Raw genomic sequence first — 23240 nt, 5'->3', positions numbered from 1 at the left:
CACTTCCTTCATAATATAGAATATGCCGAGGCCTATATATCTCTTTAAGCCTATTTCTGTTCATCTTTATTTCCCCATCATGTCTTTGTTTTTGTCACCCAACAGATTGGGATGGTGCTCTCTGCCTGCTGGACCCCCTCATGCCACAACAGACCTTGTAAGTAGGCAACACTCCAAAGATCTTGCTAAATGGTAGTTTAAATATACTGAAACATATTCATGTAGGATGAAGAGTACAGGAAACCCTGTCTGCTGCCTTTACAGAGGAGGATCCACAAAGGCCTATAGAGGTATGATAGTTCTCATCCCGTTTACATTTCTGAAACATTGTGGTGGAATAAAGAGTGATATTTTGTCTACACTGAAGTATTGACACAGTATTTTTAACAGGGCCTGGCTGGGCAGCAGCAGGAGGGTCCCTCAACATCCACTGCAAGGACTGACACAGTGAGACAGATGTTCAGTAAACACCAGAGGTTCATTCTGTGGAATTCATGTCCAACTGTAATAATTGAATGTCCTCCTTGTGTCCTCCCAGTTATCTGTAAAACACATCTATAGACTCCACCTGCTCCAGAAGATGGAAACAACTGCTAAGGAAATGCAGTACTTGGACCACCAGATTAGAAAGGCAGATGTGGAAATGGAACTACTGGAGCACAAGGTAAGGGTGGGTGTACAGTCCCAGGTGAATTATGCTAACTACTAACTACATTAACTAAACTAGCTCTTGTATTTGTAGGAAATAAAGAAGACCAAATGAATTGTGCATCATGTCTTTATTTGGTGGTGGTGGTGGTGATCAGACCCTGAAGTGATGATGTCATATGGTGTCTCTGACAGCTCTGCCGTCCTGCATAGCTGACAAGTCAATTTGTACTTTATACTTGGTATAATGGGAATTAACATTTTGCAAGTGATCGTTGATTCATGCATGTTTGTGTTGTTGGCTGCTTTACGCCTGCCGGGCCACGAGTCATTGTACCTTGTACTGATGAGAAGAGATTTTAACGGCGCCGCTCTGAGACGTCTTCAAGGTCTCTGGAGGAATATCTTATCTTATAGCGTTCCTACCTTCTCAGCTCACATAGAAACACACACACACACACACACACCAGTGTGAACCTTGCTTTGTTGTATCATGAATAAGAATGTAACCTCCTACTTCAACGTTGGGAATAAAAGCGGGCAGCAGAGGGAAGAACGGGGAAGATTGATGAACGAGCTGTCAGGTGACTTCACTCTCTGCCCTTGAGCAAGAATCTTGATTGTTGTGACTATTATTGCTCTCCATACTGGGGTTGTCTCTTTTCTATCCTTCTAGCAGGTTTTTCACCTAACAGTAAACGAGCTTCATGCTGAAGATACATGGATGATGCGTTCAGGTGCATCACGTAACTCTGGACTCCATGGCTGTGCTCCAGGCTGACCAATCCTCTCCTCACAATCACAACCAGCAAATACTTTATGACCTGAGATGAAACCCTCAGTGTTTGTGTATTTTTGCAGTAATTCACTTGCCCTCCCTCCCTCCCTCTCTTTCCCTCCAGTCCAGTCCGTCACCCACCATGGAAGCAGTGTTTAAAACTTGTTTATTTTTAAAAAAGAAGAAGAAAAAACCTGCAATCCCACAGTGAAATTCATGCCCTGTTACAACGTGGACACATGTACTGATAGACAAGTGTTTGTACTGTATATGTACAAATATATATATTCTTTTTAAATCTGGTGGGTGCAGCTTATGTTCATTTATTAAAAACAGTGTACACTGTACTGTCTGTGGTCCATATTGACGTGATCATTTACAACATCAACATCTTTCACAATCACACACTTAAATCACGCAGTACGTTATATTACTGTATATTACTGTACAGGCAGAACATTTCCTAAAAACTCAAATCAATTAGTTTTCAGCAAACTGCACCATGATCCTGTCCTGTCAATTCCTCCATGACCCAGGTTCCTCCATGTCAAGACCAAGACACAATGAGACGTGACTGGAACACCAACGGTCTCTGTCCATGCTCTGTCCACTCTCTGTGCTGTGGACACGTCCTCAGGTGATGGAGGTGAAGGTGGAGAACAGCTTGATGGAGTGTTGACCAGCTCCTGCTCCACTTTACACAAGCTGGAAAAGTCCCACACACACCAGGTCCCTCTTTGAAGGTTCCAGAGTCTCATTGTCCTCTGAAGGACACTTGTTAAGGTCCAACATGAAGGAACGGGATTCAAACCTCAACAAAGAATTTAGACAAACAACAAAACATCTCTACAGCTTCCAATGAACCAACACATGAAGAGGAGGAGGAGGAGGAGGAGGAGGAGGAAGAGGAGCAGGAAGAGGAGGAGGATGATGAGGAGGAGCAGGAAGAGGAGCAGGAAGAGGAGGAGGAGGAAGAGCAGGAGGAAGAGCAGGAGGAGGAGGAGAACCCTGGTTCGATGCTGGACTCTCTCAGCTCTTCACACTGCACCACCGACACTCAGCAGATCTTCTGGTGGTTCCTCTGTCGCTCACTGCTGGATGAAGCTCTGCTGTCCTCAGTGGACCTTCAGGACACACAGCGTCCTCTCTGCTCTACCTCCACCTGCAGAGAGAAGAGAGGTCAGAGGACATGAGGTCAGAGGTCAGAGGACATGAGGACAGTCTCTGAGGAGCAGCAGGACTTCAGTCCTGTCCACAGCAGCAGCTCAGAGCTCATGAAGGACCACCACTGTCAGACCAACACAACCAGCCTGTGGCTCCTCTGATTGGCTGACTGTGTCCTCTGCTGTCCAATCCTGAAGCTGCTCAGCGTTGTCCTCTCACAGCCTCACTGAGACGTCCAACACTGGATCTTTGTTCTCACACTAACTGTGTTTAGTAGAAACCTGCTGGAAGCAGCAGGGACTCACTCCAACATCTACTGACCTGAGAGTCTGTAGGCTGCAGTCTGGACTCTTCTGAAGACCAACCAGCTGCTCCACATCTGGATCCTGAAGGTTGTTGTAACGCAGGTCGAGCTCCTTCAGGTGGGAGGGGTTGGACTTCAGAGCTGAGGCCACAGAAGAACAGCTGATCTTTGACAAACTGCAGCCCTTCAACCTGAATAAAGAGAGAAAGCATGAGAATGAATGAGGAGAACCAATCAGATGTGTTGATGGAGAAATGAGCAGCTCCTCATTACTGAGTCCTGATCAATGAGCTGTTCTGTTGTTGTGGATCTTCATCATCACCCTCATCATCCTCATGTCAGCACAACCTTCACACTCCTCCTCATGTCCACACACATCAGTAAGAAGCTGCTGAGCTCAGTCCATCTCTCACTGCAGGACCAGAGTCTCACATCACTAACATTCCTCCTTCTACAACAGTAACAGACAGTCAACTGACCTCAGAGTCTCCAGACTACAGAGTGGACTCTCCAGAAAACCACACAGCTGCTCAACTCCTGAATCCTGCAGCTGGTTCCCACCCAGGTCCAGATGTTACAGATGTTTCAGGAGGGAGGGGTTGGACTTCAGAGCTGAGACCACAGAAGAACAGCTGATCTCTGACAACCTGCAGTTCCTCAACCTGAATAAAGAGAGAAAGAAGTGAGATTAGAGGACAAAGTGTGATGTTGAAGTCATTGAGAGTGAAGAAGTTTTCATTATTTAGGTGTTTGTTGGGTTGTTTAGTTTGATATAAATTCATTCTAAAATACTTGTTTAACTCCACAGTTCATTTACAAAAAGCCTTTAATTTGTAGTGTGTGATTTACTGTAATTAAATATTTGTTTGCTTTTTAAAGCTCCTTTAAGTAACTGTGTGAATATTTCTCATGGTCTTATAATAAGAAGGGTCATTTGAGTGTCGCCCCCTACTGGTAAACCTTGGTGGTAACTAGCTGCTCACCAACCCGACCCCCCAGCCTTTAAGTCACAGCTCCTCTAATTCAATTCAGACAATAATACTTTAGAGAGCTGGGCTGCTACATGAGCTGAAATGAGCAGCTGATCATATTCAGAAGAGACTGATCACACTGATCCTTGTTGTTCATTTCTTCTTCTGAAGAAGGTTGGAGCCCCGAGGAAGTGAAAGAAGAAGGAGCTTATTATTGTCACTGATGTGATCTTTGTTCTTCTGGAGAGCTGAATTGATGTGACAGCAAACAGAAGCAGTGTCCAGTGGGAGGACAAGTCAACAGCCAAGCTTACTGGACATCAAGACAACAAGTCCAGTTTGTGTAAAGGAGGACAAAACGCTGCAGCAATTTAAAGTGTATTTAAAAGATGTTAATAGGACTAAATTACAGTTCAGGGTGAAAACAATGAATTAAATAAGTCCACTGTGATTAAAACTAGACACTCCTATAGATATATTTGATCTTCCTGTGTCTCACATAGAGTCTAAAAGGTTCAAACAGAGTTGGACTTTCCAGGCAGCAGCAATAGTGTGTTACTCTAAAAGGCCAGCAGGGGGCGCATAGTGATTGAAGGCAGTGGAGCCCCCAGGCGGAGTCCTGTACGTTCTGCACCTACAATTCACTTGAAGGTGTGAACATTTATTTTGAAGGGGTGTTTGCTTTTGTCTCTTCCTGGTGAGCCGTCAGCAGAATGTGTTGCTGGGCTGTTTTCCTCTGTGTTTCTGTACACACCCCCGGGGCTCGCCAACCACCATCTTCTCTGTGCACAGAACGGAAAATCACCCCCCGGCGCTCACAACGCAGACGCTGGGGGGAGGGGGGGTCTGTGTGGACTATGGTATTGAATCCTGGCGGCGCCACTGATTGGAGGAGCCTCAAAGCTGCACAGAGGCAGCTGCATATTAAATCCTGCAGCCGAGACAAACGCCAGCTCAACCTGTCTGCCTCTTTGTTTCCTGCTACAGGATTTAATGTCACCCTCCATGACACACACTGGGTCAGGGGGGCAACAATGGCAGAGTGAGTGAGAGTTTGGAGCTCCAGCTGGGAGATCAGTGACTCTTCATCCAGGAGAGATCAGCCTGCTTTGAAAGCTGAAGGTGAACATGGAGCCTGTCAGAGCTGGACAGTGAATTGTCCAGGGCAGCACCTTGTTCTTCTACCAAGCTTTGAAATGTGGAGCTCCACACGGCTCTGCCACAGTCACAGGACTAAAGTCTCAGTTTCTCATGTGTGGATCATCTCATATCAGCCTGATGTCTGACCTTTAGTGGAACACAACTTTCACTGCACACAAACTCAAACATGGAGTCTTACTCTAGAGTCTCCAGACTACAGAGTGGACTCTCCAGAAAACCACACAGCTGCTCAACTCCTGAATCCTGCAGCTGGTTCCCACTCAGGTCCAGATGTTTCAGATGTTTCAGGAGGGAGGGGTTGGACTTCAGAGCTGAGGCCAGAGAAGAACAGCTGATCTCTGACAACATGCAGTTCCTCAACCTGAATAAAGAGAGAAAGCATGAGAATGAATGAGGAGAACCAATCAGATGTGTTGATGGAGAAATGAGCAGCTCCTCATTACTGAGTCCTGATCAATGAGCTGTTCTGTTGTTGTGGATCTTCATCATCACCCTCATCATCCTCATGTCAGCACAACCTTCACACTCCTCCTCATGTCCACACACATCAGTAAGAAGCTGCTGAGCTCAGTCCATCTCTCACTGCAGGACCAGAGTCTCACATCACTAACATTCCTCCTTCTACAACAGTAACAGACAGTCAACTGACCTCAGAGTCTCCAGACTACAGAGTGGACTCTCCAGAAAACCACACAGCTGCTCAACTCCTGAATCCTGCAGCTGGTTCCCACCCAGGTCCAGATGTTACAGATGTTTCAGGAGGGAGGGGTTGGACTTCAGAGCTGAGGCCACAGAAGAACAGCTGATCTCTGACAAACTGCAGCCCCTCAACCTGAATAAAGAGAGAAAGAAGTGAGATTAGAGGACAAAGTGTGATGTTGAAGTCATTGAGAGTGAAGAAGGTTCAGACTGGAAGACTGAACCTTCTCCAGACTTTTTTTTCTTCTCCAGACTTTTCTTTATTTTGTTCTTTGTTTTTTATACTTTTGTTTTTGCTTTTGTTATAATTGTTGTGGTTATTTTGGTTTTTGCTCTGTTGTTGCTCAGGCTGGTTTAATCTCTCCTTTCCTCTCCTCTCCTCTCCTCTCCTCTCCTCTCCTCTCCTCTCCTCTCCTCTCCTCTCCTCTCCTCTCCTCTATCCTTTCACCCCAACCGGTCCACAGAATTCCTCCACCTCTGACTCTGGTTTCTACAAAGTTTCTCCCTGTTGGAGGAGTTTTTCTTTCCACAGTCACAAACACACCTGCTTGCTCATGTGGATGTGTTGGGCTTTTCTATTTTCTCTATAAAAGCACATTGGAATGACTGTAATGTATTTAATAATGTCTTTTTTTTTAATAAAAAAACAAAAACATGCTGATCACTAACATGCTGCAGAGCTCAGTCCACCTCTGTCCTCCAACATCTGGATCCTCCTAAACTCCTCAACAGATTCTCCCTCCAGACAGTGAACTGACCTCAGAGTCTCCAGGTTACAGTTTGGACTCTCCAGTCCAGAACACAGAACCTTCACTGATGAATCCTCCAGATGGTTCCAGCTCAGATCCAGAAGTTTGAGATGGGAGGGGTCAGACTTCAGAGCTGAGGAGATCACTTCATAGTGAGGACCAGAGAGTTTACAGCCAGAAAGTCTGTAATGAGACACAGAGAGGACAGGACATTGTTATGAGGACACTTTGTTGGACATCAGAGCTTCAGATCATCTTCTCTGGGTTTGACTTTGGCTTCATGTGGACGTGAAGGAGAGAACATGGAGTTCCACATGTTGAGTTCATGTCTTCAGTTCAACATGTGGAAGTGAAGCTGTGGAGTGGAGCTGGACGTCCTGCTACTTGTTTATATTCAATGTCCTCTGGACGATGGTTACGACATTGAAAGGTACAAGATCAAAGATCCTGATCGTCAGCAATTCTTTGTGATATTTTATTATTTCAGTCTGGACATTTGTCAGATGATTGTTCTTCTACTAGAACCACTGAAGATCCAAAAGATCAGTTTTACTGAGTGCAGATTCATGTAAATATTTCTCTTCTTAAAGCAGCAGGTGACATGTTTAGTAAATCATTCTATTTCTGACTGTATTTCATTTCTTTCTTAGCAGGACGAGGAAGAAGATTCACTGAATTGATCTTTGTTCACGTCATTCTGAGTTTCTTGATCTGGTTTTTAAAATTCTAAAATCAAATGACTTTAATCAAAATGATCATTTTGGTCTTTTTCTGGATTTTTCTCATCATCAGATCTCATGAAGAGAAATAAAGCATCAGTGATCTGATCTTCATCATCAAGATGATCAGTACATCCACAGTGGGACTCACAGTGCTGAGCCACATGTTTCTTCATGACAGATCATTGAGGAACATCTGCACAGAGGAACTGCAGGAACTACTTTCTACAAACATCACTGAGACATGTGACCATGAAGACATGTGGACTCACCGAGCCTCCCTGCAGTTCCTCACAGCTGGGATCAGCCTCCATCGTCCCTCCTCTGAGGTCTGGTACTTCTTCAGGTCCAACTCCTCCAGGACCTGGTCTGACATCTGCAGCATGTAGGCCAGAGCTGAGCAGTGGATCTCAGAGAGTTTCTTCTTTGATCTGTTCTCTGACTTCAGGAAGTCTTGGATGTCCTGATGGACTGAGACGTCCTTCATCTCCGTGAGACAGTGGAAGATGTTGATGCTTCTGTCAGGAGACATTTCTCTACTGTCGATCTTCTTCAGGTTCTGGATGACTCTCTGGATGGTTCCTGGACTGATCTCTGTCCGACCCAGCAGACCCTCTAAGAGTCTCTGGTTGGACTCCAGAGAGAGACCATGAAGGAAGCGGACAAACAGGTCCAGGTGGCCGTTCTGACTTCTGAGGGACTTCTGCAGGACTTTCTGCAGGAAGATGTCCAGAGATGGGAAGACATCATTGATTCTGAATAACTGAGACACTTTGTCAGAAAATGTCTTTGGTTTGTGTCCCCAGTCCTCTCCAATGAAGGTGTTCAGTTGTTCAGTCTTCCTGCTGGTGAAACAGTGGAACAAGTCGACTGCAGCCAGAAACTCCTGAACACTCAGATGGACGAAGCTGTAGACGGGTTTCTGGAAGATCACAGACTCTCTCTTGAAGATCTGAGTACAAATTCCAGAGTGCAGCGAGGCCTCAGTCACATCCAGACCACATTGCTCCAGGTCTTCTTGGTAGAACATGATGTTTCCTTTCTCCAGATGTACTAAGGCCAGCCTGCCCAGCTTCAGAAGAACCTCCCTGTCATCCTTGGTGAGCTTTCTCTGACCCTTGCGATGTCCTTCATGGTATTTGAGCTTCTTCCTGTGTGTCTGGACCAGCAGGAAGTGGGAGTACATGTCAGTCAGGGTCTGGGGCAGCTCTCCTCTCTGCTCTGTGGTCAACATGTGCTCCAGAACGGTGGCAGTGATCCAGCAGAAGACTGGGATTCCACACATGATGTGGAGGCTCCTGGAGGTCTGGATGTGGGAGATGATTCTGCTGCTCAGCCCCTCACCGCTCAGCCTCCTCCTGAAGTACTCCTCCTTCTGGGCGTCAGTGAAGCCTCGCACTTCTGTCAGTCTGTCCACACATGACGGAGGGATCTGATTGGCCGCCGCCGGTCGGGAAGTGATCCAGACCTGAGCCGAGGGCAGCAGATTCCCCCGGATGAGGTTTGTGAGCAGCAGGCCGACCGAAGACTGGTGTGAGACGTGGACCACCTGCTGGGAGCTGCTGAAGTCCAGAGGAAGTCTGCTTTCATCCAGACCGTCAAAGATGAAGAGCAGCCTGCAGACCGCCAGCTCCTCTGCCGTCACCTTCTGTAAGGCTGGATGGAAAACCTGGAGCAGCGTGAGAAGACTGTAGGGCTGCTCTCTGATCAGGTTCAGCTCCCTGAAGGAGAGCACCACCAGCACCCCCACGTCCTGGTTCTCCAGGCCCTCGGCCCAGTCCAGACTGAACTTGTGCACCGAGAAGGTCTTTCCACTGCCGGCCACGCCGCTGGTCACAACCACTCGGATGTGTCTGTGCTGCTCAGCCGAGGCTCTGAAGAGGTCCTGACACCTGATGGACGTGTCCTGGAGGCTCTGCTTCCTGGACGCCGTCTCCAGCTGGTTCAGCTCCGGTTCCCTCTGGAGCTCCTCACTGTGTCCCTCTGTGATGTGGAGCTCAGTGAAGATCCTGTTGAGGAGGGTTCCTCCTCCTGCTTCCTCACTTCCTTCAACCACACGTTCACATCTGCTCCTCACACTCTGCTTGTGTTCCTCTAGAACCTTCTGCAGACCAGCACCTGCTCAGAGACCACAACAACAATCAGACTGACCACAAACCTGCAGCAACACAACAAGTCCAGTGAAGACAGACGAGTCCCTCAGCAGACACGTGTCCACTCTTACTGGGTGCAGCTCTGCTTCTGGATCTTTCTGCACACTGAGGACAGCAGGAGGCTCCTGATGAACCACCCTGGTCCCAGTGTGAGCTGCTGCACCGTCTGCAGACCTGGTGTCCACAGCTCCACCAGACTGGGTCCTTCAGGACGTCCTGACACAGAGGACAGCAGGACGGCTGCTGCTCAACGCCGTCACTCCTCTTCTTCTCTCTGTGGACACCAAGCAACGTTCACTGAGCGACACAACACAAAGATCCAGCTTCAAAATACTGGAACTGAACCTGAGAGGGAGCAAAACTTCTGTCACTCTGGTTTTGAGGAGATGAAAGAAACAAAGAGTTTCTTACTTTGTGTCTGAAGGTCCAGGTTCACCTCTGAAGTCTGGTGGAAGACCTTTGGACCAGTCACTCTTCATGGACAACCTGCTGGATACTGAAGACCCTGCTGTGTGTCTGAGCTTCTGACCTCTACACACACACACACACACACACACACACACACACACACACACACACACGCACACGCACACGCACACGCACACACATACACACACACACACACACACACACACACACACACAGTCAAAATGTTCTGTTAGATCATCAACAGATCAACATGATTCTTTTCATTTCATTTCCTGTTTTCAACAAAAGAACTTTAATGTTATTTTTTCTGGAAAAGTTTTCAGGATTTAAACAGAAATATGTTTTGTAAAATAACTTCAATAACCTTGATGCAGTTTCCAATCATTTGTTTCAAGGTTCCTGGAAAAGTAGTCTCATGTGAACTGGACTGACTTTTCCCACAATAATGTGTGTGAACAGTTCCAGTCTGGTTTCCCTCAATGAAGCTCAGAAACACAAACTGTCATCAGAATCACCATCAACCACCTGATGGAGCTGACTGACTGTATCCTCCTGCTGCTCCTGCTCCTCCTACTCCTCCTGCTCCTCCTGCTGCTCCTCCTGCTGCTCCTGCTCCTGCTGCTCCTGCTCCTCCTGCTGCTCCTCCTCCTGCTCCTCCTCCTCCTGCTGCTGCTGCTCCTGCTCCTCCTGCTCCTCCTGCTGCTGCTCCTCCTCCTCCTGCTGCTTCTCCTGCTCCTCCTGCTCCTCCTGTTGCTGCTCCTCCTCCTGCTGCTCCTCCTGCTGCTCCTCCTCCTCCTCCTGCTCCTCCTCTTCCTCCTGCTCCTCCTGCTCCTGCTGCTCCTCCTCCTGCTCCTCCTCCTGCTCCTCCTCCTGCTCCTCCTGCTGCTCCTCCTGCTGCTGCTCCCCCTCCTGCTGCTCCTCCTCCTGCTGCTGCTCCTCCTGCTGCTGCTCCTCCTGCTGCTCCTCCTCCTGCTGCTCCTGCTGCCCCTCCTGCTCCTCCTCCTGCTGCTCCTGCTGCTCCTCCTCCTGCTCCTCCTGCTGCTCCTCCTGCTGCTCCTCCTCCTGCTGCTCCTCCTGCTGCTCCTCCTCCTGCTGCTGCTCCTCCTGCTGCTCCTCCTGCTGCTCCTCCTCTTCTTCCTCCTCCTCCTCCTCCTCTACAGACTTACATCCATCAGATTGTCCATCACACCTCTGGACTGGTTCAATTCGATTCGATTCGATTCGATTCGATTCGATTCGATTTAATTTGAGTCGTTTCAACTTGATGTGATTCAATTCATGTAAAACTAAAATAATCTCAAGGTACTTTTGCAGAGAAAAACTCAACTGTTCCACCAGAGCAAGTAAAAGTAACAGTAGAAAGAAAAACTATTTTAACAGAAACAAAACTTCAGATTTAGACTCAGAGGAGGAAACTTTCTGTAATAAATGAAAGGAAACAAAGAGTTTCTTACTTTGTGTCTGAAGGTCCAGGTTCACCACTGAAGTCTGGTTGTTGATCTTTGGACCAGTCACTCTTCATAGACAACCTGCTGGATACTGAAGACCCTGCTGTGTGTCTGAGCTTCTGACCTCTACACACACACACACACACACACACACACACACACACACACACACACACACACACACACACACAGTGAAGAGGAGTCAAGTGGATTCTCTTTATTACTTCAAACACGTCAACAGTTCACATGTCAAACATTTCAACCAGCGATTATCCGTCACTTTCTAATTTCTTCCCAACCCGTCACCTCACACTGCCCCCATCCGTCACAAAACACCGTCCCCTTACTCTCTTCTAATGTGAGGAGGACAAGCAGCCACATCAAGCCAGGAGTTTCATCTAGAATTAAAGCTGCAAGCAGCATTGGTCGGGACCTCGAGACTGCCCGTCGGGGGGGTGGCTATGAACGGTTAATTAAAAAAAATATTATTTAAGCAAAAAAAAAAAAAAAAAAAAATTAGTACTTTTATTTTGAAAAAACGGCGTCGGAACCAGCTAACTAGCTAGTGATTTGTGACCGCAGCACCCCCATTAGGCCACCTACCAAATTTCAGCTCAATCGAACAATATTTACTAGCATGCTAACGGGCATGCTATGCCGCAAGCTAGCGGATACACCTGAAAATCTCAGTGTGGTACTCCCCAGGATGCCCCGATCCCAAATCTGGTCTTACTTCAATTCTAGTGTGAATGACGCTGCACTTATGGAACAATAAAGGTTTGTCAAAAACTTCCACCGACATGAATTATATGGCCTCAGGCCAGGCCTCCTACGGAGGTCAGTGTGTGACATGAGAGTGACCTGGTGGAGTGCCGGGCCTAGGAGGCCCGGCCTTTGTCGGCGTGAACGAAGGTGTGAATGATGCAGCTATAAAGCTTTTTCAAAAACTTCCACCGACTTCCATCGTACAAAGGTCAGTGTGGGACGATGGAGTGACCTGGTGGAGTGCCGGGCCTAGGAGGCCCGGCCTTTGTCGGCGGTGTGCGAAGGTGTGAATGATGCAGCAGTGAAGGTTTTTCACAAACTTCCACCGACATGAATTACATGTCTCAGGCCAGACCTCGTACAGGTTTTGCATGTCCTCATGACAGGAGAACAGGAGACATGAGAGTGAGGTCAGGTCACATGAGAGTAACCTGACCTGAGAATGACTGGTGAGGTCACTCTCAGGTCAAACTGCAGGATATGACAGGCTGTCAATCACACAGCAGTGATGAGCCTGAAGCTACAGGAAGCTGCCCATATATGGAGTGATGCACTGACCAATCACAGTGGAGAATTTCACAGCTGCGCCGAGCGCGGACACTCTGACGGCAGAGTGAGCCAGAGAGGATTATATTAGAAGATTTTGCGAACAACTGCTCTTAATCTATACTTATCGGGGGAGTATGTGGATAAAAATACCATACTTTTGTAGGAATTTTTGTCCTCTTTAAGACGGTGTACGCTTGGAAGCAGTCAGAGGTAAACTTTGGACACCAGGGGGCGCTGTTTGGCAGGAACGGCAGATTTGGCTCCATCCGCTATAGTGTTAAGATTTCGGACGAGAAAAATGTTACTGTGTCGCTTTAACTCGTCATTCTGGGGACTTGTTGTGGAATTTTCCCCACATATGTTACATCCTCTTGTTCGGCAGGGTCTCGCGGGCGTGGCGATGCCCTCGGTTTGTGGCTGAGAGTCACGGTTTGCAAACAGTTAAGAGTAGTTCGGGGAGTTTAAAATCGTTGATTTTCGGCGAGAATTTTCCGTTTCCCCATGTTAATGGATGACAGGAGCCAAAAAGGCGATTAGGGGGTGGGGAGCTTGGACGGCTAATAAAAATTAAACTGGACTAGGTAAGAAAATTTCCCTCTAGTGTTCAGTAGTAAACAATCTCCTCTATTTTTGTATATCTCAATTTAACCGATGCGACCTTCGCCCTATGAGGAGTTAAATTTTCCGTTTCGGCCTTTTTCTCCCTTTTTTGGGCGAACACCTTACCTTGAAAGGCAAATAGCCGGCTTCCTGTTGGAGTTAGGTGAAAAGTTAGAGCGCGTGAGTCGTAGGGCTCGAGTAGACGAAGAAGTTTCGTTTTCGCGACATTTCTGTACGACATTCCTACGGACCGTGGCGGGCGATTAAATGTGTCTAGGTGGCGCTAGAGAGCCATTTTTGGACTTTTGGGGGATTTTTTTAGATTTTATAAAATTTTTCGCCAGTTTTGACGAGTGTGTCAAATTTGGTGAGTTTTTGAGCATGTTTAGGGGGTCAAATTTGAGGCAATAGCCAAGTCAGGAGTGCCAAAAAATAATTAAAGCTGCAAGCAGCATTGGTCGGGACCTCGAGATTGCCCGTCGGGGGGGTGGCTATGAACGGTTAATTTAAAAAAAGATTATTTCAGCAAAAAAAAAAAAAAAAAAAAAAAATTAGTACTTTTATTTTGAAAAAACGGCGTCGGAACCAGCTAACTAGCTAGTGATTTGTGACCGCAGCACCCCCATTAGGCCACCTACCAAATTTCAGCTCAATCGAACAATGTTTACTAGCATGCTAACGGGCATGCTATGCCGCAAGCTAGCGGATACACCTGAAAATCTCAGTGTGGTACTCCCCAGGTTGCCCCGATCCCAAATCTGGTCTTACTTCAATTCTAGTGTGAATGACACTGCACTTATGGAACAATAAAGGTTTTTCAAAAACTTCCACCGACATGAATTATATGGCCTCAGGCCAGGCCTCCTACGGAGGTCAGTGTGTGACATGAGACTGACCTGGTGGAGTGCCGGGCCTAGGAGGCCCGGCCTTTGTCGGCGGTGTACGAAGGTGTGAATGACGCAGCACTTATGGAACAGGAAAGGTTTTTCAAAAACTTCCACCGACATGAATGTGAGGGCCTTTGTCAGTTGTGTACGGATTACAAAAGGAAGCTGGCATTGGCCAGGCCTGCGGCCTGGCCTTTCGTAAACTGTGGCCAAGCCCGTCGGGGTGGCCACGATACTCTAGACCAGTTAATGATCATTTTTTATCTTTTAAAAAAAAGAGTATTTTTTTAATTACTTTTATTTTGAAAAAAACGGCTGAAAACCAGCTAATTATGTAGTGATTCATGACCGCAGCGGCCCCATTAGGCCACCTACCAAATTTCAGCTCAATCGGATAATGTTTCTTAGAATGCTAACGGGCTTGCTAGGCCTATGAGATCCTGAAAATGTCACTGAGATGCTCCCCCTCCCCCTCCCCCGGTCCCCGGAGCAGGATTGCGCAATCCTGCTGTAGATTTTCACAGCAGCTGCACGTCACTTTGATCGTTAAGTGTGAGAGCTAGAGTGGGAGAGATATTTTCATAATTCCAAGATGTCGCAAACAACTGCTCTGAATCCATAGTTATCGGGGGAGTATGTGGATAAAAATACCATACTTTTGTAGGAATTTTTGTCCTCTTTAATACTGTGTGGGTGTGGAAGCAGTCAGAGGTAAACTTTGGACACCAGGGGGCGCTGTTTGGCAGGAACGGCAGATTTGGCTCCATCCGCTATAGTGTTAAGATTTCGGACGGGAAAAATGTTACTGTGTCGCTTTAACTCGTCATTCTGGGGACTTGTTTTGGAATTTTCCCCACATATGTTACATCCTCTTGTTCGGCAGGGTCTCGTGGGCGTGGCGATGCCCTCGGTTTGTGGCTGAGAGTCACGGTTTGCAAACAGTTAAGAGTAGTTCGGGGAGTTTAAAATCGTTGATTTTGGGGGAGAAATTTTGGTTTCCCCATGTTAATGGATGACAGGAGCCAAAAAGGCGATTAGGGGGTGGGGAGCTTGGACGGCTAATAAAAATTAAACTGGACTAGGTAAGAAAAATTCCCTCTAAATTATTGTAGTAAACAATCTCCTCTATTTTTGTATATCTCAATTTAACCGATACGACCTTCGCCCAATGATGGTTTAGATTTTCCGTTTCTGCCTTTTTTTGCCTTTTTTGGTTGAACACCTTACTTTGAAAGGCAAATAGCCGGCTTCCTGTTGGAGTTAGGTCAAAAGTTAGAGCGCGTGAGTCGTAGGGCTCGAGTAGACGAAGAAGTTTCGTATTCGCAACATTTCTCTACGACATTCCTACGGACCGTGGCGGGCGATTAAAATTTTGTAGGTGGCGCTAGAGAGCCATTTTTGGACTTTCCTGAAATTTTTTGCCATGGTCTTCTGAAGGCTGCGACTTTTCACGAGCCTGCCAAATTTGGTGAGTTTTTGAGCGTGTTTAGGGGGTCAAATATGAGTGAAAGTGAAATTAAAGCTGCAAGCAGCATTGGTCGGGACCTCGAGATTGCCCGTCGGGGGGGTGGCTATGAACGGTTAATTAAAAAAAATATTATTGAAGCAAAAAAAAAAATAAAAAAAAAGTAGTACTTTTATTTTGAAAAAACGGCGTCGGAACCAGCTAACTAGCTAGTGATTTGTGACCGCAGCACCCCCATTAGGCCACCTACCAAATTTCAGCTCAATCGAACAATGTTTACTAGCATGCTAACGGGCATGCTATGCCGCAAGCTAGCGGATACACCTGAAAATCTCAGTGTGGTACTCCCCAGGATGCCCCGATCCCAAATCTGGTCTTACTTTAATTGTAGTGTGAATGACGCTGCACTTATGGAACAATAAAGGTTTTTCAAAAACTTCCACCGACATGAATTATATGGCCTCAGGCCAGGCCTCTTACGGAGGTCAGTGTGTGACATGAGACTGACCTGGTGGAGTGCCGGGCCTAGGAGGCCCGGCCTTTGTCGGCGGTGTACGAAGGTGTGAATGACGCAGCACTTATGGAACAGGAAAGTTTTTCAAAAACTTCCACCGACATGAATTTGAGGGCCTTTGTCAGTTGTGTACGGATTACAAAAGGAAGCTGGCATTGGCCAGGCCTGCGGCCTGGCCTTTCGTAAACTGTGGCTCAAGCCCATCGGGGTGGCCACGATACTCTAGACCAGTTAATGATCATTTTTTATCTTTAAAAAAAAATAGTATTTGTTTAATTACTTTTATTTTGAAAAAAGCGGCTCAAAACCAGCTAATTATGTAGTGATTCCTGACCGCAGCGGCCTCATTAGGCCACCTACCAAATTTCAGCTCAATCGGATAATGTTTGTTAAAATGCTAACGGGCTTGCTAGGCCTATGAGATCCTGAAAATGTCACTGAGATGCTCCCCCTCCCCCTCCCCCGGTCCCCGGAGCAGGATTGCGCAATCCTGTTGTAGATTTTCACAGCAGGTGCACGTCACTTTGGCTCATTAAGTGTGAGAGCTAGAGTGGGAGAGATATTTTCATAATTCCAAGATGTCGCAAACAACTGCTCTGAATCCATAGTTATCGGGGGAGTATGTGGATAAAAATACCATACTTTTGTAGGAATTTTTGTCCTCTTTAATACTGTGTGGGTGTGGAAGCAGTCAGAGGTAAACTGTGGACACCAGGGGGCGCTGTTTGGCAGGAACGGCAGATTTGGCTCCATCCGCTATAGTGTTAAGATTTCGGACGAGAAAAATGTTACTGTGTCGCTTTAACTCGTCATTCTGGGGACTTGTTTTTGAATTTTCCCCACATATGTTACATCCTCTTGTTCGGCAGGGTCTCGCGGTCGTGGCGATGCCCTCGGTTTGTGGCTGAGAGTCACGGTTTGCAAACAGTTAAGAGTAGTTCGGGGAGTTTAAAATCGTTGATTTTGGGGAGAATTTTCCGTTTCCCCATGTTAATGGATGACAGGAGCCAAAAAGGCGATTAGGGGGTGGGGAGCTTTGACGGCTAATAAAAATTAAACTGGACTAGGTAAGAAAAATTCCCTCTAAATATTTGTAGTAAACAATCTCCTCTATTTTTGTATATCTCAATTTAACCGATGCGACCTTCGCCCTATGATGGTTTAGATTTTCCGTTTCTGCCTTTTTCTCCCTTTTTTGGGCGAACACCTTACTTTGAAAGGCAAATAGCGGCCTTCCTGTTGGAGTTAGGTCAAAAGTTAGAGCGCGTGAGTCGTAGGGCTCGAGTAGACGAATAACTTTCGTATTCGCAACATTTCTCTACGACATTCCTACGGACCGTGGCGGGCGATTTAAATATTCTAGGTGGCGCTAGAGAGCCATTTTTGGATTTTCCTGGAATGTTTTGACATGGTCACCGGCTCACTGTGATTTGTCACGAGCCTGCCAAATTTGGTGAGTTTTTGAGCGTGGCTAGGGGGTCAAATATGAGCGCAAAAGAGAAAAAAAACGAACAAATAATAATAAACATTCGAAATACAATATATAATTTCGCCACCAGGTAGTGGCCGCGCCCCCTTCGGGGGCGCGGCCACTCTGAGGGGGTCAGGAGAGTTCTGGATGAGTGTGGGGCCTCCTGCGGAGGCCCCACACTTTTGGCGACGACGAAATCCAAAAGAGACCTGCCGTTGGCTGGGCCTAGGGCCCACCCGTTGGCGAGGTCCCTAAAAAAAGCGGAAGAATAATAATAAGAAACATTCGAAATACAATATACAATTTCGCCACCACATCAGAGTGGCCGGGACCCCCTTCGGGGGCCCCGGCCACTCTGGGAGGGTCAGGAGAGGGCCTGGATGAGTGCGGGCCCTCCTTCGGAGGGCCCGCACTTTTGGCGACGACGAAATCCAAAAGAGACCTGCCGTTGGCTGGGCCTAGGGCCCACCCGTTGGCGAGGTCCCTAATAAGAAGAAGAAACATTCGAAATACAATATATAATTTCGCCACCAGGTAGTGGCCGCGCCCCCTTTGGGGGCGCGGCCACTCTGAGAGGGTCTGGAGAGTTCTGGATGAGTGTGGGGCCTCCTGCGGAGGCCCCACACTTTTGGCGACGACGAAATCCAAAAGAGACCTGCCGTTGGCTGGGCCTAGGGCCCAGCCGTTGGCGAGGTCCCTAATTAAAGCTGCAAGCAGCATTGGTCGGGACCTCGAGATTGCCCGTCGGGGGGGTGGCTATGAACGGTTCAAAATATTTGCTTAAATATTAAAAAAAAAAAAAAAAAAAAAAATTGTATGACTTTTATTTTGAAAAAACTGCGTCAAAATCAGCTAATTAGCTAGTGATTTGTGATCGCGGCAACCCCATTAGGCTACCTACCAAATTTCGGCTCAATCCGACAATGTTTGCTCGCATGCTAACAGGCATGCTAAGCCGCAAGTTAGCCGAGCTGCCTGAAAATGTCTCTTGGGTACTCCCCAGATGGCCCCGATCCTGAATGTGGTCTTACTTCAATTCTAGTGTAAAAGACACAGCACTTATGGCACAATAACGGTTTTTCAAAAACTTCCACCGACATGAATTATATGGCCTCAGGCCAGGCCTCCTACGGAGGTCAGTGTGGGACATGAGAGTGACCTGGTGTAGTGCCGGGCCTAGGAGGCCCGGCTTTGTCGGCGGTGTACAAATTACAAAAGAGAGCTGCCGTTGGCCAGGCCTGCGGCCTGGCCTTTCGTAAACTGTGGCTCAAGCCCGTTGGGGTGGCCACGATCCTCTAGACCAGTTAATGATCATTTTTTAAGCGTTTAAAAAACAGTACTTTTTTAATTAGTTTTATTTTGAAAAAAACGGCCTCAAAACCAGCTAATTATGTAGTGATTCATGACCGCAGCGGCCCCATTAGGCCACCTACCAAATTTCAGCTCAATCGGATAATGTTTGTTAAAATGCTAACGGACATGCTAGGCCTATGTGATCCTGAAAATGTCACTGAGATGCTCCCCCTCCCCCTCCCCCGGTCCCCGGAGCAGGATTGCGCAATCCTGCTGTAGATTTTCACAGCAGGTGCACGTCACTTTGATCGTTAACTGAGAGACCTAGAGTGGGACAGAGTGAAGATGAATTCCAGAACTTTGCGAACAACTGCTCTGAATCCATAGTTATCGGGGGAGTATGTGGATAAAAATACCATACTTTTGTAGGAATTTTTGTCCTCTTTAAGACGGTGTACGCTTGGAAGCAGTCGGAGGTAAACTTTGGACACCAGGGGGCGCTGTTTGGCAGGAACGGCAGATTTGGCTCCATCCGCTATAGTGTTAAGATTTCGGACGAGAAAAATGTTACTGTGTCGCTTTAACTCGTCATTCTGGGGACTTGTTTTGGAATTTTCCCCACATATGTTACATCCTCTTGTTCGGCAGGGTCTCGTGAGCGTGGCGATGCCCTCGGTTTGTGGCTGAGAGTCACGGTTTGCAAACAGTTAAGAGTAGTTCGGGGAGTTTAAAATCGTTGATTTTCGGGGAGAATTTTCCATCTCCCCATGTTAATGGATGACAGGAGCCAAAAAGGCGATTAGGGGGTGGGGAGCTTGGACGGCTAATAAAAATTAAACTGGACTAGGTAAGAAAAATTCCCTCTAAATTATTGTAGTAAACAATCTCCTCTATTTTTGTATATCTCAATTTAACCGATACGACCTTCGCCCTATGATGGTTTAGATTTTCCGTTTCGGCCTTTTTTTGCCTTTTTTGGGTGAACACCTTACTTTGAAAGGCAAATAGCGGGCTTCCTGTTGGAGTTAGGTCAAAAGTTAGAGTGCGTGAGTCGTAGGGCTCGAGTAGACGAAGAAGTTTCGTATTCGCGACATTTCTGTACGACATTCGTACGGACCGTGGCGGACGATTAAACGTGTCTAGGTGGCGCTAGAGAGCCATTTTTGGATTTTCCTGGAATTTTTTGACGTGAGATTGTGGAGTGCCACACTTTTGACGAGTCTTCCAAATTTGGTGAGTTTTTGAGCATGTTTAGGGGGTCAAATTATAGGATTTATCCGTAAAAAAATATATAATTAAAGCTGCAAGCAGCATTGGTCGGGACCTCGAGATTGCCCGTCGGGGGGGTGGCTATGAACGGTTCAAAATATTTGCTTAAATATTAAAAAAAAAAAAAAAATTTTTTTATGACTTTTATTTTGAAAAAACTGCGTCAAAACCAGCTAATTAGCTAGTGATTTGTGATCGCAGCAACCCCATTAGGCTACCTACCAAATTTTGGCTCAATCAGACAATGTTTGCTCGCATGCTAACAGGCATCCTAAGCCACAAGCTAGCCGAGCTGCCTGAAAATGTCTCTTGGGTACTCCCCAGATGGCTCCGATCCTGAATGTGGTCTTACTTCAATTCTAGTGTAAAAGACACAGCACTTATGGCACATTAACGGTTTTTCAAAAACTTCCACCGACATGAATTACATGTCTCAGGCCAGACCTCGTACAGGTTTTGCATGTCCTCATGACAGGAGAACATGAGACATGAGAGTGAGGTCAGGTCACATGAGAGTAACCTGACCTGAGAATGACTGGTGAGGTCACTCTCAGGTCAAACTGCAGGATATGACAGGCTGTCAATCACACAGCAGTGATGAGCCTGAAGCTACAGGAAGCTGCCCATATATGGAGTGATGCACTGACCAATCACAGTGGAGAATTTCACAGCTGCACCGAGCGCGGACACTCTGACGTCAGAGTGAGCCAGAGAGGATTATATTAGAAGATTTTGTGAACAACTGCTCTTAATCTATACTTATCGGGGGAGTATGTGGATAAAAATACCATACTTTTGTAGGAATTTTTGTCCTCTTTCAGACGGTGTGGGTGTGGAAGCAGTCAGAGGTAAACTGTGGACACCAGGGGGCGCTGTTTGGCACTAACGGCAGATTGGGCTCCATCCGCTACAGTATTAAATTCTGGGGCGAAAAGAATGTTACTCTATCACTTTAACTCGTCATTCTGGGGACTTGTTTTGGAATTTTCCCCACATTTGTTACATCCTCTTGTTCGGCAGGGTCTCGCGGGCATGGCGATGCCCTCGGTTTGTGGCTGGGAGTCACGGTTTGCAAACAGTTAAGAGTAGTTCGGGGAGTTTAAAATCGTAGATTTTGGGGGAGAATTTTCGGTTTCCCCATGTTAATGGATGACAGGAGCCAAAAAGGCGATTAGGGGGTGGGGAGCTTGGACGGCTAATAAAAATTAAACTGGACTAGGTAAGAAAATGTCCCTCTAGAGTTCAGTAGTAAACAATCTCTTCTATTTTTGTATATCTCAATTTAACCGATGCGACCTTCGCCCTATGATGGTTTAGATTTTCCGTTTCGGCCTTTTTTTGCCTTTTTTGGGTGAACACCTTACTTTGAAAGGCAATTAGCGGCCTTCCTGTTGGAGTTAGGTCAAAAGTTAGAGCGCGTGAGTCGTAGGGCTCGAGTAGACGAACAAATTTCGTATTCGCCACATTTCTCTACGACATTCCTACGGACCGTGGCGGGCGATTTCAATTTTGTAGGTGGCGCTAGAGAGCCATTTTTGGAATTTCCTGGAATGTTTTGACATGATCTTCTGAAGGCTGCGACTTTTCACGAGCCATCCAAATTTGGTGAGTTTTTGAGTGTGGCTAGGGGGTCAAATATGAGCAAAAGTGAAAAGAAAAAAAATAATATATAATTAAAGCTGCAAGCAGCATTGGTCGGGACCTCGAGATTGCCCGTCGGGGGGGTGGCTATGAACGGTTAATTAAAAAAAAAATTATTTAAGCAAAAAAAAAAAAAAAACAAAATTAGTACTTTTATTTTGAAAATGCGGGGTCAAAACCAGGTAATTAGTTAGTGGTTTGTGACCGCAGCGCTCCCATTAGGCCACCTACCAAATTTCAGCTCAATCGGACAATGTTTGGTAGCATGCTAATGTGCATGCTATGCCGCAAGCTAGCGGATGCACCTGAAAAGCTCAGTGTGGTACTCCCCAGGTTGCCCCGATCCCGAATCTGGTCTTACTTCAATTCTAGTGTGAATGACACTGCACTTATGGAACAATAAATGTTTTTCAAAAACTTCCACCGACATGAATTATATGGCCTCAGGCCAGGCCTCCTACGGAGGTCAATGTGGGACGATGGAGTGACCTGGTGGAGTGCCGGGCCTAGGAGGCCCGGCCTTTGTCGGCGTAAACGAAGGTGTGATTGATCCAGCAATAAAGGTTTTTCACAAACTCTCACCGACATGAATTACATGTCTCAGGCCAGACCTCGTACAGGTTTTGCATGTCCTCATGACAGGAGAACATGAGACATGAGAGTGAGGTCAGGTCACATGAGAGTAACCTGACCTGAGAATGACTGGTGAGGTCACTCTCAGGTCAAACTGCAGGATATGACAGGCTGTCAATCACACAGCAGTGATGAGCCTGAAGCTACAGGAAGCTGCCCATATATGAAGTGATGCACTGACCAATCACAGTGGAGAATTTCACAGCTGCGCCGAGCGCGGACACTCTGACGTCAGAGTGTGAGACAGGGAGGATTATATTAGAAGATTTTGCGAACAACTGCTCTTAATCTATACTTATCGGGGGAGTATGTGGACAAAAATACCATACTTTTGTAGGAATTTTTGTCCTCTTTAATACTGTGTGGGTGTGGAAGCAGTCAGAGGTAAACTGTGGACACCAGGGGGCGCTGTTTGGCAGGAACGGCAGATTTGGCTCCATCCGCTATAGTGTTAAGATTTCGGACGAGAAACAATTTTACTCTATCGCTTTAACTCGTCATTCTGGGGACTTGTTTTGGAATTTTCCCCACATATGTTACATCCTCTTGTTCGGCAGGGTCTCGTGGGCGTGGCGATGCCCTCGGTTTGTGGCTGAGAGTCATGGTTTGCAAACAGTTAAGAGTAGTTCGGGGAGTTTAAAATCGTTGATTTTCGGCGAGAATTGTCCGTTTCCCCATGTTAATGGATGACAGGAGCCAAAAAGGCGATTAGGGGGTGGGGAGCTTGGACGGCTAATAAAAAGTAAACTGGACTAGGTAAGAAAAATTCCCTCTAAATATTTGTAGTAAACAATCTCCTCTATTTTTGTATATCTCAATTTAACCGATACGACCTTCGCCCTATGATGGTTTAGATTTTCCGTTTCAGCCTTTTTCTCCCTTTTTTGGGCGAACACCTTACTTTGAAAGGCAAATAGCCGGCTTCCTGTT

The 23240-nt window shown here is 46.7% G+C and overlaps 2 protein-coding genes across 3 annotated transcripts in view; both read right to left on the bottom strand.

Moving 5' to 3' along the window:
• LOC308147500 (uncharacterized protein) overlaps positions 1 to 23240 on the bottom strand; it is a 1504609-nt gene that overhangs the window by 576433 nt on the left and 904936 nt on the right. The window contains 3 exon segments of the mRNA XM_080519675.1: positions 5205 to 5387; positions 5676 to 5770; positions 5774 to 5858. Of these exon segments, the coding sequence (XP_080375801.1) occupies positions 5205 to 5387; positions 5676 to 5770; positions 5774 to 5858 (363 nt within the window).
• On the bottom strand, positions 1796 to 10462 carry LOC308147508 (NLR family CARD domain-containing protein 3-like). 2 transcript variants are annotated; one of them, XR_013937159.1, is made up of 8 exons: positions 10301 to 10462; positions 9758 to 9877; positions 9418 to 9620; positions 7466 to 9311; positions 6484 to 6619; positions 3374 to 3556; positions 2912 to 3085; positions 1796 to 2588 (listed from the first exon to the last, which is right to left on the bottom strand). XR_013937159.1 is itself a non-coding variant. In XM_080519703.1 (5 exons), the coding sequence occupies exons 2-5, from the start codon at positions 9823 to 9825 to the stop codon at positions 6390 to 6392; spliced, it is 2385 nt and encodes a 794-aa protein (XP_080375829.1). In that variant the 5' UTR covers positions 9826 to 9877; positions 10301 to 10462; the 3' UTR covers positions 6181 to 6389. The 2 variants fall into 2 exon arrangements, 1 of the variants encoding a protein (XP_080375829.1); XM_080519703.1 differs by lacking the exons at positions 1796 to 2588; positions 2912 to 3085; positions 3374 to 3556 and having other exon boundaries at positions 6181 to 6657.

This window comes from Blennius ocellaris, assembly GCF_963422515.1.
Source record: "Blennius ocellaris genome assembly, chromosome: 24".
In the NCBI taxonomy this organism is placed as follows: domain Eukaryota; kingdom Metazoa; phylum Chordata; class Actinopteri; order Blenniiformes; family Blenniidae; genus Blennius; species Blennius ocellaris.
This window is presented reverse-complemented; position numbering and strand designations above follow the sequence as displayed.

Coding starts and splice junctions, on each gene's coding strand:
- LOC308147508 (XM_080519703.1), bottom strand. CDS start 9,825: ATGAAGAGTGACTGGTCCAAAGGTCTTCCACCAGACTTCAGAGGTGAA. Junction 9,621..9,757: donor CCTGGACCTTCAGACACAAA/GTAAGAAACTCT, acceptor TGGTGTCCACAG/AGAGAAGAAGAGGAGTGACG. Junction 9,312..9,417: donor CAGAAGCAGAGCTGCACCCA/GTAAGAGTGGAC, acceptor GTCTCTGAGCAG/GTGCTGGTCTGCAGAAGGTT.